The sequence below is a fragment of the Macrosteles quadrilineatus genome, unplaced genomic scaffold, assembly GCF_028750875.1.
Source record: "Macrosteles quadrilineatus isolate MER2022 unplaced genomic scaffold, UCM_ALF_1.0 Scaffold_2__2_contigs__length_208266976, whole genome shotgun sequence".
NCBI lineage: Eukaryota > Metazoa > Arthropoda > Insecta > Hemiptera > Cicadellidae > Macrosteles > Macrosteles quadrilineatus.
The window spans coordinates 113,808,818-113,825,179 of record NW_026542595.1 but is presented as its reverse complement, the minus strand read 5'-3'; the positions used below and the strand labels follow the sequence as shown (position 1 = coordinate 113,825,179).

At 38.8% G+C, this 16,362-nt stretch overlaps 1 protein-coding gene across 1 annotated transcript; it reads right to left on the bottom strand.

Moving 5' to 3' along the window:
* Positions 1-505: 505 nt before the first annotated feature.
* LOC128986179 (glutathione S-transferase D7-like) lies at positions 506-16,022 on the bottom strand. Its single transcript, XM_054406373.1, has 6 exons — positions 15,957-16,022; positions 11,124-11,265; positions 9,864-9,922; positions 3,673-3,811; positions 3,053-3,220; positions 506-950 (listed from the first exon to the last, which is right to left on the bottom strand). The coding sequence occupies exons 2-6, from the start codon at positions 11,262-11,264 to the stop codon at positions 792-794; spliced, it is 666 nt and encodes a 221-aa protein (XP_054262348.1). The 5' UTR covers position 11,265; positions 15,957-16,022; the 3' UTR covers positions 506-791.
* Between the last annotated feature and the right edge of the window lie 340 nt (positions 16,023-16,362).

Genomic DNA, 16,362 nt, shown 5'->3' with positions numbered 1-16,362 from the left:
GGGATCTTTCAGTTTTAAAAATGCTAAGAAAAACCTTTATCATTTTGTTGAAAACAATAAAATAGTAACAAATTGTTAATGCATTGATGCAACAAAGTACGTTTCTACATTGGTATAATTTATAGTCAATTCAGTTTGTTTATTTTAAAAGAGAATACATCTTTTAAAAGTTTGATCTAAGAATTATTTTTTCAAATCGTTCATTGCTATTAGTCAATAAGCTACAAACGTTTTCTTAGGTTTATCCAATGAAACCAGATTAAATACACTTTTCAAAGTAAAAAGATTGTACTTTTAAGTTTGTGGTGACAAGAATGCTCCTACCTGACTGATATACTAGATTAATCTTTTGACATTTGAGGCTTGTCTACTTCAATGAGGCTTCATAATTTAATTCCTATGCTTTAAGGTATAAAGCTTAAACAGACAAATTGGTTTTGTTGTAGTATACCCTAAAATATTCACCACCTTAATTAATTTCAGGGCTTATAAATAAAACACAGACTTCAAATGTTAAAATAATATTGTATTTCCATACCTGTAACTATCATTTAGTTTAAATATTTACTTGTTCCAATATTACACAATCTTGTAAATTTTCTTTCAAGAAGATAATGTTCATGAAGTATCCTAATTTTTGGAATTTGTCGATAATTTTATCAGCTCTCTTTTCATCCACAAAGTAGAAATTCTTCATCATCTCTTGGCATTGGACGATCCAAATAGGCGTATTGGGAAACATTTTTCTCCCTTCAGCAACATACGCCCATCAGAAATTGAAAAGAAACTATTTAAAATAAATTCTCCATTGACGACATTTTGTCTCTTATCTTGGCGACGATATCAGCTGCACCTTTCTCATTAACGTGTTTGAAATTCTTCATTGACGTTTTACAACGAGCTTCCCAAGCTTTGATCAATGGGAATTTGTTTTCCATCGGCAAGTAGGCCTGAAAGTTGGTACAGTTTATTTAGATGTTTCCACTGCAATGTAAACTACAAAAATACCAGATTGAAATTTGAATTTCTTACCTTATGGGTTATTTTTATGTTTAAAGAATGGGGAGTTCTCACAGTTAAGAAATATAAATATGAAACTAAAAGAAAACATGTCAAATCCCAGTTATTGTATTTCAGGAAATAATTAATATAATGTCTTGGTAAAAATCAGCGCCGTCCTTGGGGTGGAGCGGCCGCTCCAGGCCTTCTCCGGCGAGGCCTTACTATCGCTAGAAATAAGTTAATGTTTTGGAATGAAAATAAAAAAATAAAGGACAGACAGATACATGTGCCTAAAATATGTCTTATTTATTATGAATTGGCCTATATCAATCGTTGTATCGATTAATTTCTACGAACGACATTTAAAACACAAAATAATATCAAACAACGTTTGACAGCTTGGCGGCGATGACGGAACCTGAGCCTCGCGGCAGCCACCGAGCCACCCCGGTGAATATGAGTGAGTCATACGCTTACTCTTAGGCTACGGCCACACGGGCGTTTTATTTTCACGCAAGAACGCAACGAAAAAAAACGCGAGAAATATGGGCAGCATTAAATGTAATGAGGTATGCTACACGGAGTGTGTTTTCACGCAGATTCGGCGCGTCTTCAAAATCGATCACTTAGTAGGATCTTAAAAATAGGCCGATCTTACTGGACCACTTAATAATTTTGTTACTAAAAGGAAAGGCATTTAGTTGGACTAAAAAAGTTTAAGAGCAAGAGGCATTTATGTAGTATAATATTCAAACATATGATGAAAATCTTGTCATAAAAATATATATTATATATTTTTTATACTAAATGTCAAAATAAAATAATTTTACTGTTGTTATGGTATCGAAATTAATGTTATAGCCTATTTATTTTTTATACTAAATGAAAAAGATGAGAAAATTTTTTTCGTCAAAGTGCTTAAAATGACGAATTTACAAGTATAATTTTATAAAATTTTTCCCGGACCCCCCGGTGAGCTTAGTTAAACAAGGCCTCGCAATTATGTATTGCCCCAGGCCTCGCATGTTATAAAGACGGCTCTGGTAAAAATATTATTGATGAAGATACTGACTCAGCTATTAATACAGTGTACTCTTTGATAAAATTGATTGGAATAAAAGTGATGTTTTAAAATGTAATTTTCTAATATCAAAACAATATACTTATCAGAATCCAGTACAATTTCCTTGTCTACTATATTACCTTATAACTTCCACAAAAAATGTTATACTCGAGGGAGAAGAAATTATAAAAATATTTAAAAAAAAGTTATGCAAAATTGATGCATCTGACCATCATAAATCAAGATTTTCTTTAATTTGAAATAGATTGAAACAGGCCTTAACAAGTTTGGAATTTTACATGTTGGTTGGATCCCCCCCCCCCCAAATGAAAAATATGTGAAATACAAGTTTTTTTAAAGTGATGATAGTGAAAAATAATTCTGAAATACTTATAATATTCTGAAGGTACCTCCACCTACTCAAAATACAAGTAAATCCTTGTACAATATCCATTCCAGCTAATCTAAACTGTACCGAACAAGCCAATAGGTTTTTTCACCTTGCAACTATTAAAGCCAAATGATAAGCTAAGAATTTATTTAATAAATGAAATAGATATCTAAGGGAATAATAAAGAGATTAGGTTATGATAGGTTAGGTTATGTAATGCTATTTTAGGTTATATTAGGTTATGCTATGATATGTTAGATTATGTTATGATATGTTAAGTTGTAGACTTCTCATCCCATTGTAAAAGTGTCGATGAAATTTTGTTTCTATTATTTTATGGTTAATTTAATTATTTGTGCTTTACCTTTTGGTTATATAACTAGGGGACGAGTTATTGTTTATGATTAGATCGTTTTATTTTGTCAAACGAGGTTTTAAAACACTGAAATAACGAGAAACATATTGTAAACACGACCTCTACAGTGCACCAGACAGAACTGTCAATAAAATTGGCTTCAGCTGTTCCGTAAGGATGAGAAATCTACTAAGGGAGTATGCTTTATCTATGGTTATACCAACTAAAAAGATGCCGTTACCTCGAGGATGTCTACTAATGTGATGAAGCTGTAGTCGGCTAGAGTGAGAGAGTCTCCGGCCATATACTTGTTGCCTTCCAGCAGCTTCTCCAAGTTGATCTGAACCTCCCGTACTTGCTGTATATGTGAGTCAGTCAATACTCTCAGGTTTCCGTACAGTATCTTTCTCTACAAGACAAAAACTATTTGAAACTGTCACCTTAGTTCTAATTCTAAATTAAATCTTACAAGCTTTGTCTGAAACCATTTAACTCTGGGGGCAAAGTCTAGTGTGTAAGAAAACAAATCGGTAAAAATACAATTTTTCATCTCAAAAGTGCTAAGGAACTTATCATATGAGGAATTGAAAGAAACCATCGCTGTTTCGAAACAACTACAGTTACCATAAAACAAATAAATTGGTTAAGAAACGTGCCTTCACATTGCAAATCTGGAGTGAGACAAAGTAATTAGAGTGAGGCAATGTTAACATTGTCCAATTGAGCGAATTGGCCACTTTTGTGCCTTCACATTGCAAATCTGGAGTGAGACAAAGTAATTAGAGTGAGACGATGTTAACATTGCAGTGTGTCTCTAAGTACTGGTACAAAAACACATGAAACGTCTTAATCAGGACTTACAATGATACTACGGAGAAGGTAAAAGACATCGTTGTGATAATGCATCCTCTGATCCACGATGGCTCGCTTCTTCAGGTCCTTCGGATAGAGAGAATCGTCCTTGGCATACTTCGACACCAAGTATGCCATGATGGCATGGCTGAAGCAGATGTGTCAAAAAATATATACTGTAGCACTGTGGAAAAGTGTTTATTAATAATGAATCAGAAGGTCATCTATGGAAGGAATGTTTCAAAACACAAAGTTCTTTGCCAGTTTAAATTATCTCCTTAAACAATACCTATCTTATATTTTGTTTAAAATTGATTTTTCTTTTCCGAGTTTGTTTGGGTCTTCTCCCCGACCTATTTTCATAATTGGGGTTTCAAATTGAATCTACGCACACATAGATTTCATATCAAGCATAAGCATATATAATATATGTGTGTGTCCGTGAAGACGATAACTTGAGTAATCTTTGTCTGATTTTGATAAAATTTTGTTTGAAGTTATAAGGCGGGATAAACTTGAATGAGTTCGTGAACCAGCATGATTGGACCATGGGAATGGGGTTAAACGGGGATTTTATGGCGTAAAAATGGGTTTTTTTCTAATTTTAACTTTAAAACACAAAATTTATTAATTTTTCTCCAGACCTTTTTAAAGAGCTAAAAAACCAAATAATTTAGTATATCAAAGTGTTTTTGTATGGCTATTAATCACGGGGAAAATTTAAAAAAATTGTTAATTCCAAATTACCATGTTATTCTTATGGACAATATTGTAAAATGTTGTAGTTGGCTTGTTTATAGATATATTTTGATCAAACTTGGCAGATTTATTTATTTTATACTAAGATATTAATATTTAAATAAAACCCACACTCTATTAGTTTCCCTGTAGCAGCAAACCTAGGTACTCTTTAAACATAAATGTTAATTAAATAGACTAGGTGGCGTTCGCAGAGGCATCCACAAAATTGAGCGGAGTCATCAAGGGTTCATATTATATTGTTTTTGTCATACTGCGGTAAAAACAGTCGTCATTGGGGCATGCTTTGCGGGTCTAAAGTAGCATTTTTACTCTTTAGGGAATAAAATTCGTGTTTAGCCTCTATGGAGTAAAACTCAGCTGTTGGCAACTCAGTTGTAAATTTCTATTGTAAACTATTGAATACGTTTCGAAATATGTAACGATTCGTGCTTCATAATCATTTTAACCTACAGTCTACAGTCTCTTCCCATAGCATTTTAGCATTGCAGATACATTAATCCATTCCCACACTCAACACTGCCCACCTTTACTACTTCCTTCACCATCCCCTACGTCGTCGTGGACCTGTTTCCCTCTCTTCCCATAGCATTTTAGGATTGCAGATACATTAATGTAATTGCCAAATACACTTCCCACACTCTGCACTGCAAGCCTTACTACTTCCTTCACCATTTCCTACGTCATAGACCTGTTTCCATCCCTTCTCATAGCATTTAAGTATTAGATACATTTATCTAACTGCCCAAACGGTTCCCTCACTCTGCACTGCACGCTTTTACTATTTCCTTCACTACTTCCTACGTCGTGGGGCCTGTTTCCTTCCCTTCTCGTAGCATTTTAGGATTGAAGATACATTAATCTAACTGCCACAGACGGTTCTCACAATATGTTCATACTTTACTACTTCCTAAGCCATTTCCTACATCGTGGACCTGTTTTAATCACTTTCCATAGCATTTTAGTATTTTAGATACGTTAATCTAATTGCCACAAACATTGCCCACATTCCGCACTGCTAGCCTTTACTACTTCTTTCACCATTTTCTATGTCGTGGCCATGCTTCCATCCCTTCTCATAGCATTTCAGCATTGCAGATACATTAATCTAACTGCTACAAACGTTTCCAATTCCCAAACTCCACACTGCTCACCTTAGTACTTCCTTCACCTCTTCTTACGTCGCAGACCTGTTTCCCTCTCTTCCCATAGAATTTTAAGATTGTAGATACCAAGATACCTTAATCTAATCGTCATAAACAGTTCCCACACTCCAAAAAGCTCGCCTTTACTGCTTCCTTCATCACTTCCTACGTCACGGACCTGTTTACCTTCCTTCCCTTAGCATTATTAGAATGCAAATACCTTAATCTATTGGTCATAAACAGATCCCACACTCCGGACAGCTCGCCTTGACTACTTCCTTCACCACTTCGTACATCGCGGACCTGTTTTCCTCCCGTCCCAAAGCATTTTAGGAATTTTGATACCATAATCTAATAGTCATAAACAGTTTCCACACTCCAGACCTGCCTTGACTATTTCCTTCACCACTTCCTACATCGCGGACCTGTTTTCCTCCCTTCCCATAGCATTTTAGGATTCCAAATATCTTAATCTAATGGTCATAAACAGATCCCATATCCCGAACAGCTCGCCTTTACTACTTCCTTCACCCCTTCCTACGTCGCGGACCTGTTTCCTTCCCTTCCAATAGCATTTTAGGATTGCAGATACCTTAATCTAATTGTCATAAACAGTTCCCACACTCCGGACAGCTCGCCTTGACTACTTCCTTCACCACTTCGTACATCGCGGACCTGTTTTCCTCCTGTCCCATAGCATTTTAGGATTGTAGATACCATAATCTAATAGTCATAAACAGTTTCAACACTCCAGACAGCTCGCCTTGACTATTTCCTTTACCACTTCGTACATCGCGGACCTGTTTTCCTCCCGTCCAATAGCATTTTAGGATTGTAGATACCATAATCTAATGGTCATAAACAGTTTCCACACTCCGGACAGCTCACCTTGACTACTTCCTTCACCACTTCCTACGTCGCGGACCTGTTTCCTCCCTTCCCATAGAGTTTTAGGAATGCAGATAGCTAAATCTAATAGTCATAAACAGTTTCCACACTCCGGACAGCTCACCTTGACTACTTCCTTCACCACTTCCTACGTTGCGGACCTGTTTCCTCCCTTCCCATAGAGTTTTAGGAATGCAGATAGCTAAATCTAATAGTCATAAACAGTTTCCAGCACACTCCGGACAGCTCACCTTGACTACTTCCTTCACCACTTCCTACGTCGCGGACCCGTTTTCTTCCCTTCCCATAGAATTTTAGAAATGCAGATACCTTAATCTAATCGTCATAAACAGTTCTCACACTCCGGGCAGCTTGCCTTGACTACTTCCTTCACCACTTCCTACGTCACGGACCCGTTTTAGCGAATTTCCCATATAGGGAATAAGCTATTACCGTAGTACTCATGGTAAGACCTGGACGCGGGACCGATTTTTTTTTTTCGTTTTGAGGTCCCTAGAGGCCAAAAACAGAATCCGTTCAAATTCATATATATATATATATTTATATATTTATATATTTATATATATATATATATATTAAGGCCCGGTTTCCCCAACTCATTTAAACCTAGTTTTAAGTTAAACGGCGATTTAAACTTAGTTTAACTTTGATTTGGGTTTCTCCAAATTTAAACTAGGTATTAATCTAAGTTTAAACTAAACCACCTCTCAACTTGGTTTAACTACTGGGGATAAAATAAACTGAGTTCAAATTAGTAAAATACAACAGTAACATAACCTCAAATCAAAACAAAAAGTAGGTGTTAAAACAATAATAATTGAAGCAACTACAAATTCATTTGGACGAAAATAGGCTTGGTTTAGGGCTAGCTTATAAGTTAAGTTTGATTTATATTTTAATTTATTGTATTTATTAAGTTCTTTTTTTGTACATTTGATTTTATTTCAAGTTAGGCTACTATTAATTGCAGTATTTGCCCCTTAACTCAAAATGGAAGAGTTAATAGACATTTTCGAAGAAGGAGTAGATTAAGATTATGACACTTTAGTACCTAGAACAAAAGTGCCTACTAAAATAAGGGACAGAATTGACCATTTCAATTAATGGAATAAATCTGAATTTGATAACAACTTATAATAACAACTTGATAACATAAACTTAAACAGTGATGTTATTCTAGCTACTTTCGCACTTTGCTGTCTGCTCTACTGAGTTAGTTGTATAGCGTAGCGTTGTGGTGGTTGTAGGAAACACTAGCCCAAAGCCCACCGAAGATTCCATACAAACACACATTCAGGATTGCCAACCGCTCGAATTAACGTTTATCTTAAACAAAGCCAGTAAAATGTTGGAGAAACCGAACACACATTTTAAACGGAGTTTAAAAATAAACTAGTTTATTATAAACGTAGTTTACACGATTTTGGGGAAACCGGGCCTAAATATTTAAGTAAATAAGTACAACTGAGCACCCTGAATATTATATTTTATAAAAAGAAGTGACATGTTTCGGACATTAGTCCATTTTCAAACTTCAAAATACATTAAACACTTAACCATTGTTTATATAGTTTGTTTGTAAATAAATATTGTGGATATTTATAGGGATGCACTGTGGATGTGATGCTCCCTGGTGTGGATTAACGTCCGCACTAGTGAGTACTACGACTATCAGCAGTACTATCCTGATAATTAGACCAATTCGTAAATTACGAGGAAAAAATGTGGTTCGGATTCCACTATAAACTGTAGGTCCCTTAGTTGCCATTAGCTGTATGGGCTATTAATTAACAGCTGTGTCTAAGGAATATGTCGGCCTTAGTCACTAACAAGACTACAAGATCGCGCCACTCATCCTACACTCATCCTTCACTCATATTTGGGTTAAAATACGCACATAGTGGCGTCCCCATCTTAACTAATTGATAATTGATAATTGATAAATATGATTTATATATACAGATGGTTTATAGAACTAGACAGGATTTGGAAAAACTTTTTTGTTACTGATTATTTAATTTTAGGATTGCCAATACCTTAATCTAATGGTCGTAAACAGATCCCATACCATAGTTTATTTGAACGAGTTCGCGATCCAGCATGATCGGACCATGGGAACGGGGGTTTATGGGGTAAAAATAGGTTTTTCCCATTTTTGACCCAAAAAACATAAAATTTAGCAATTTCTTTCCAAACCATTTTGTAGAGCTCAAAAAGACAAATAATTTAGTATATTGAAGCGTTATTATGCGCCTAATGGTTACGGAGAAAATTCCAAAAAACTGTAAATTTAAAATCCCCATGTTATTCTTATGGAGAATAAGTAAACTGTTGTAGTTTGCTTGTTTATGAACATATTTTGATCAAATTTGGAAAATGTTTTTATTTCTTACTAACTATTAACATTTTACAAAAAAAAAAAACAGTTTTACCCTCCCTGATGCAGCAAACCTAAGTACTTGTTATACTAATTCTATTTAAATAGGAAATAAATGTTATATTTTTAAGTAGACATTTTAGTGTAAATCCAATCAGGCAAATGGAAATTCGCTTAGTCTGCAGGTTTGCTGCGGCGGGGGTATTTCTCCCTTCCCATAGAATTTTAGAAATGCAGATACCTACCTAAATCCAATCGTCTTAAACAGTTTCCACACTCCAGACTGCTCAGCTTTACTACTTCCTTCACCACTTCCTACGTCTCGGACCTCAAGCTCGTTTCGTCATTTGATTATATTTATGATCCAACACCGTTTATGTTCTAATATCTGTGGAATAATGCTAACAGCTATTTATTTATCTACTGCATTCAAAAGTCAACAGCTGATCATATGTCTTTGTTTATGTGTCAAATACTGCTTCCATAAGGATTACATTGAAACTTTGAGACCCAGTGGGGCGGATTCCTGAGAGACTTTTTTAACGCCATATAGATGTTGGCACTCACCGATATGGTCTTTATCACCATGCAAAATTTGAAAACGATTGATTCAGCCGTCTAGGAGGAGTTTGCGTATTACGAAATGCATAAAAGTCGACGTATAAGAGCTTCGCTCGCTCCGCTCAATTAATAATTGAAAATCAATCCAGGCAAATGGAAATTCGCTTAGTCGGCAGGTTTGCTGCAGCGGGGGTATTTTTTACATGTTTTAGACTCAAAATAATAAGTTAATTATAGACTTTTATTAGTTGAAATTGATAGTTTGAATCTAAGTTCAAGATAATGTATTACTCAATCAAAAATCATAAATTTGATAATTTTTTTGATTATTTATTTCAACACTATGGCGCAGCATGGGTCCTATAGTATAAATTAAATTGAATTGCATTTGCAATGTTTAAACACAACAAAATTTCATAATTAGAAATATAAAATAAAACTTCTCTTACCTTTCCCAAAGTACGAATCCGTCATCAATAATTAGAGGAATTGTATGAATCGGGTTCAACTGAAAACAAACAAAATTGTATTCAAACTTAAATTGTTATTTGGGAGAAAATGTTAGGAGCTTTTTTTGACTTGAATTACCTATTTTGTTTATGTACCCATGTAGCACAGATGGTTGGGCCAACGTTGGTAAATTGTGGAGCCACTCAGTTGGCCAACGGTAGAAATGTCACCTCTTTAAACTGTTTTCCAGCCAACCATTGTCCAACCGTTTTATTTCACACAAAATAATAAAGATTTAGTACGAAAAGCATAATTATTAGTTGAGTAAATTGATTAAATAGTTCATAAAAACAAATTTTGAAAAAAAACTAGAACAAAATTTTTTTTGGCCCAGACGGGTCCCGAACCCGGGTCCTTCGACTTATGAGCCTCTTACTTTACCACTGGGCTATCTGTGATTGCTGATATAGAGAGTTTTCAAGTGGTGAAAGAGTAGCCGACAGTTGCAATGGTCGCAATACTTCAAACATTTTTGATACTACACAGTATAATATGATTCTGTTAATCTGTTAAGGCATCATAAGTAGTTTTTTTTTTTGAGTTAGAGAGGATACTGGTATTTGAATGATTAATTAATTACCGTTAGATTGTTAATGCTATTATAATTGCCTGTTATATGATTAATTACTCTTTCCCCTTAAATTGTTGCAAATATCTTTTGCGAGTATCTTTTGTTGGTCCAACGGAGTGAAAAACGGTTGGACAACGGTTGGCTTGATGTATGATACCCAGCAATGCATATTAATGTATTTCATTAACAATGAACCAATGTTGGTCCACAGTTGTAAATATTGGTTGGCCCAACTACGAGATATACAGTTGGACAACGGTTGGTTGGTTGTGGAAGCTCCAACCAACCATCGACCAACTGTCCCACAATTGGCCAACGTTGGCCCAACCATCTGTGCTACATGGGTACATTCATTCGTGATTAACAAATTAAATCAGATAACTAAGTTCTAACATTGAGTATATACAAAAGTTCTAAGTTGAATTATCTTATTTTTTATAAAATATTATTAACATGTTTAATAAATCAAGAAAAAACTAAAAGTGTTTAGAATTCAGTTAACTAAATTAGGTTTTGAGTATTTCACCGATTCAGCGGCTATTTTAAAATCAGCTAGTTAAAAATAGAATTAAACTACAGATATTAAAATTAAATAAATATAATTGCATCTTAAACTTGAACACTTCACCTTCAGGAAGTCTGGTTTGAATTGCTCCTTATTCAGCGTATCCACGACTCTGTATTCCGCAGAGAGACCGAGAGCGTGGATGACCAGATCGACGGATCGCGCCGGAGGCGACAGCGACAGGTAGTAGAACACTAGCGGCATACTGTCAAATATTGTAGCAGTTGTTAAAGTTAGTAGACTTAACAATAAACTTTTTCTAGATATTAAACCAATAATGTGCAATTTATTATTGTATCATATTTGTAGTGGTTGTTTTAAGAAGTCTTTCCTCTGTCAGAGATTTAGGTTGTGTGTAAAGACAATTGTATTATTATTATTTATCGTCCCAAGTGTATTTATTTCTGTATTTAAGGCCAAGCCAGAGGAGACGGATACAGTCGTTAAGTCGATCAGATGTACCCAGAACGGGAAAGTCCTCCTCGAGCTGGGGAAATCTGGCGACCGAGTGGCTTTTGCTGCAAAGGTCAGAGAGGCTCTGGGGGACCACGGTACCGTTCGGGAACTCGAGCCTAGAACCTCTGTGGAGATCCGGGACCTTGACGGTCTTTCGACGGAGGCTGAGGTCAGGGAGGCTATCAACAAGGCCATCCCTGATATCCAAAATGCCGACTCCCTTAAAGTATGGCTTACGCGGCCCAACCGCAGAGAGCAACGCATAGCTATCGCTGAAATGCGAAACCAAGATGCCAGCAAGCTGCTTAATCTCACACACCTGAGAATTGGATGGGTCAATTGCAGGCTCAGACGGAGGGTGGTCGTACCGCGATGCTTTCACTGCCTCGGGTTTGGTCACTCTTCCCGAAACTGTAAGGGACCCGACCGAGCCAAGAATTGTTTCAAGTGTGGCGGCTTGGGCCACAACAGGAAAAACTGTACCGCAGCAGAGCGCTGTTTTCTCTGCGCAGAGCAAGGCCATAAGGACGATTCATTAGGTCATACCCCAGGGGCTGGGCGATGCAGTGTTTTCAAGGCTGCACTCGACCTTGAGAAGGCTAGGTCTAGGAAGTGAGGATTCTCCAGGGTAACCTTGAGAGGTCCAGGACGGCTGACTCCCTTTTAGATCAGCTGGTCCAAGAGATCGGCGCGGACACCCTTCTGATCAGCGAGCAGTACCGTGACAGGGACCCACGCTTTTGGTTCCCAGATTCTCTCGGTACTGCCGCTTGTTGGGTTCGAAACAGCGCCGAAGCACCAGTGCGAGATCACGGACGCGGCCGAGGCTTCGTTTGGGTCAGGTGTAGGGACGTCACGCTTTTTAGTGTCTACCTTACCCCCAACGAGCCAATTCGGGAATTCCGTCTGAAGGTTGACCGCTTAGAAGACAGTGTACGCGGTACCGTTGGGCATGTCGTTGTTGCTGGTGATTTTAATGCGAGGGCTGTGGAGTGGGGCATGACCTCTACAAACTCCCGGGGGAAATACATCCTGGACTTTGCCGCCAGGGCCAGACTTGTCGTCTTAAACGAGGGCGACAAGCCTACTTTCCGGCGCCCCGGCATGAGAGGTTCGATCCCCGATATCTCCTTCTCGTCGGAATCACTACTAGCACGGATCTCCAACTGGAGAGTCATCGAAGACCTCACAGCAAGTGATCATCAGTACATCGTTTTTGATATACTGGATGAACACCATAATCAAGCGCCCGTATCACGATCTGGGCCACGCCGATGGAATACGGACAAGCTGGACGTCGAGAAGTTCACTGACGTAATCTCACGGGGAGCGCTGGTGAATTCTGCTGCACCTGTTGACGCCGAGGCATTGGTAACGTCCACGATGGAACTGATTGTCTCGGCTTGTGACCAGGCCATGCCACGCAGGGGACGCCGTCGCGATAAGCAAGCTGTGTACTGGTGGACCTTAGAGATCTCGAACCTTCGGAAAGCTTGTCTGAAAGCCAGACGTGCCGCTATGAGGGCCAGAAGATTCCCGGATTTCGAGGCTAAGTCAGCGGCTTATAGGGCTGCGAGGAAAGCTCTCCGCCGGGCTATCATCAGGAGCAAGGTTAGCTGTTGGAGGAGGCTTCAGGAAGATGTCGACTCTGATCCTTGGGGACTGGGCTACAAGGTTGTGACCCAGAAACTCGGCGCCCGATCACCACCTTCCGTCATGGAGGGCACCACCATGGACAGGATCGTCACCGCCCTTTTTCCGTCTCATCCTCGGCGGCCTTTTTTCGACTATGGCGAGGTAGGGGACATTCCACTCTTTAGCATTAAAGAGCTGGAATCATCTGTCCTCTCCCTAAAAAATAGAAAGGCACCTGGTCCTGATGGTATTCCCGGTGAGGCTCTCAAGAAGGTATTCTCGGTTAACCCCCTCTTACTGCTGAGAATGTACAACACATGCCTGTGCGAAGGGGTTTTCCCAACTCCTTGGAAAAGGGCTAGGCTTGTGCTAATCAGCAAGGGGAAAGGTGACCCGAATATGCCGTCGTCTTACAGACCCCTCTGTATGTTGGATGTGGCCGGAAAACTTTTCGAGAAACTGATCCGCTGCCGACTGACGTCTGCCGTGGAAGCTGCAGGAGATTTGTCTCCTCGTCAGTACGGCTTCAGAAAGGGTCGGTCAACAATCGACGCGATATCCGAGGTACACAGAGCGGTAGAGCGTGCCGAGAGCTTCAATCATTACTCTCGCCGTGTCGTGCTTCTTGTTTCGCTAGATGTCAAGAATGCTTTTAACTCGGCGAGATGGGTCGATATGTTGAGCGCGTTGAGGAACAGCTTCCGCGTACCAGCATATCTGTTGAGGCTGATCGAGGACTACCTGCGCTGCAGAACTCTTAATTACGAAACTAAAGATGGTTCGCGGACGATGGATGTTACTTCCGGTGCCGCGCAAGGTTCGATACTTGGCCCTGATTTGTGGAACGCTGCCTACGACAGCCTTCTGAGATCTGAGATGCCAGAGGAGACCGTTTTAGTTGGGTACGCCGATGACGTTGCAGCCCTCATTGCTGCACGCAACGTTGAGCTAGCCCAACTGAAACTGAACCAAGTCATGCGCGTTGTAAATGCCTGGATGACTGATCATGGTCTGACACTCGCTCTGAGCAAGACAGAGATCGTCATCCTCACGAAAAAACGGATTGAAACCGTCGTTCCGCTACGCGTTGGGAACGTAGTTGTCCAAACCACGCGAGCCGCCAAGTACCTCGGTGTCATGATGGACAACAAGTTGAGCTGGAGGGACCAGATCTTCCGTACGGCGGACAAGGCTGCTAGGAGTGTCGCTGCTCTTAGTAGGCTTATGGCCAATGTCGGTGGTCCCCGGTCCAGCCGTAGAAGACTATTGATGTCTGCAGTCCAGTCTGTGCTTCTCTACGGCTCTGAGGTGTGGGCAGACGCGCTTAACAAGGAGGCGTACAGGTTGAGGCTCGCACGAGTGCAGCGTCAGGCGGCACTCAGGGTCGCTTCCGCGTACCGTACGGTGTCCGAACCGGCCGTTTTGGTGATTGCTGGAGTTATCCCTGTCAAACTCTTGGCAGCAGAGAGGAAGGCAATCTACCAGAGACAAGGCTACATTGGAAAGGACGCTGCAAGAACGGAAGAGCGCTCCCGCACTTTTCAGATGTGGCAAGAAAGCTGGGAAAGGGAGACTCGAGGACGTTGGACTGCTAGACTCATCAGACAGGTCCAACCGTGGATGGAACGGCGGCACGATGAGGTTGACTATTACCTCACGCAGTTCTTGTCAGGTCACGGCTATTTTCAGTCGTACCTGCACTTGATGGCCAAAACGAATTCACCTGACTGCATTTACTGCCCATGCATTCCCGACGACGCGGAACACACTTTTTTCCGCTGTCCACGATGGGATATGCTTCGCCAGGAGGCCATTCAACATCTTGGGGTGCTGTCGATTGAATCGATTTGTGAGACCTTGCTGAAGGGTGAGGACAACTGGGACTGTTGGTCGCACTTTGTCCGGAATGTCCTTCAAGCTAAAAAGAACGATCTAGATCGGATCACAGTCTAGATTTTATAAGAAATAAACGGCTAGACACGGCGTAAGCCCCTCGGGCGTAGGCAAACTCGGCCTAGTTCTGATGAAGTGCGACAAGTGTTCCCAGGCTAGTGTCCGAAGAGTAGAGGAGGTTTTTAGTGGGTAGTCTCTGGGCCTTAAGCCCGTTGGAGTCCCACACTACAGGCTAGCCACCTGTGTGCATAAATGCATTTTCCCACCTCTCCCTAAAAAAAAAAAAAAAAAGTGTATTTATTTAGACTACATCTTCAGAAAGGAAAAGATGATTATTGTAAAAGTATAAAAATTTGTATTGTGAGGATTTATGTGTTAAGAAAAATTTATCTCTTAGAATAAAAGTGGACATAGTTTCAATTTTACTTACTCACTAAATAATATTTACATTTTTTTAATAAAAAAAAACACAAAAAACTTTTTTACAATTATAAACATATGATTTAAATACATTATTCATGGTAAAGTCTAACCATGTGTTAAGACTGCATACTAAATTAAACCATAGACTGACGTATGTTTTATCTATGATTAAACCATTCTAAACCTAACAATTTAAGTTTTTCATGCACACCCTTACATGCATGAACATGTTCAAACTTTTTCTCTGGAGTATTTTACTATTATCTACCAAATATATAAAGATTCATTTGGTTTGAAATAAGACTCAAATATTATTTACGTGAGTTTGTTATAACATTTTTTAAATTAAAAAAAAAAATTAAAAAACAAGATTATTGAACACAAATATTTTCCATTGTTAACAGAATTTTTTTTCAATTTAAGTGATTTTAGATAAAAAAATAATCCTGTCTTATCCTTTTTACCTCAGAGTAAAATAAATAAACAAACCTGTTATAAGATTTGAGATGTTTCACTTGCCTCTATCAAATGCTAACTAAATTAATCAATAACAAGATCTTTACTCTATTAAATTCATAATTGCTCTTTGCCAGTGCCATTATCAACACTAAATGTGTTGTTCTTTGCTAAATAGCTATGTAAACTATTTTACATACAGTCACTGGAGGAGAAAAATTTGATAAAACAAATTAGCAACCAATAACTTAAATGGTGTTTTCTTGTAAAGGCCTAGCTTAGCTACTATGGAGAAGTTATGAATGAAGCTGTTAGTAGGCCTAAAGGATTCTTTGGAGTAAATTACGGAAAATTTCAATTTTGATTGATTAAACTGGCAGTTCCTTGGCTTATGTGTTCCCTTTAACAGTGATAAAACAGTTTTAAGGTGGTTTAACGT

Excerpts from the sequence above, each read along its gene's own strand:
- LOC128986179 (XM_054406373.1), bottom strand. The coding sequence starts at position 11,264 with ATGCCGCTAGTGTTCTACTACCTGTCGCTGTCGCCTCCGGCGCGATCC. Across the intron at positions 3,221-3,672 it reads ACCTTCTCCGTAGTATCATT|AGAAAGATACTGTACGGAAA; the intron begins GTAAGTCCTGAT and ends TTTGTCTTGTAG. Across the intron at positions 951-3,052 it reads CATTAGTAGACATCCTCGAG|GCCTACTTGCCGATGGAAAA; the intron begins GTAACGGCATCT and ends ACCAACTTTCAG.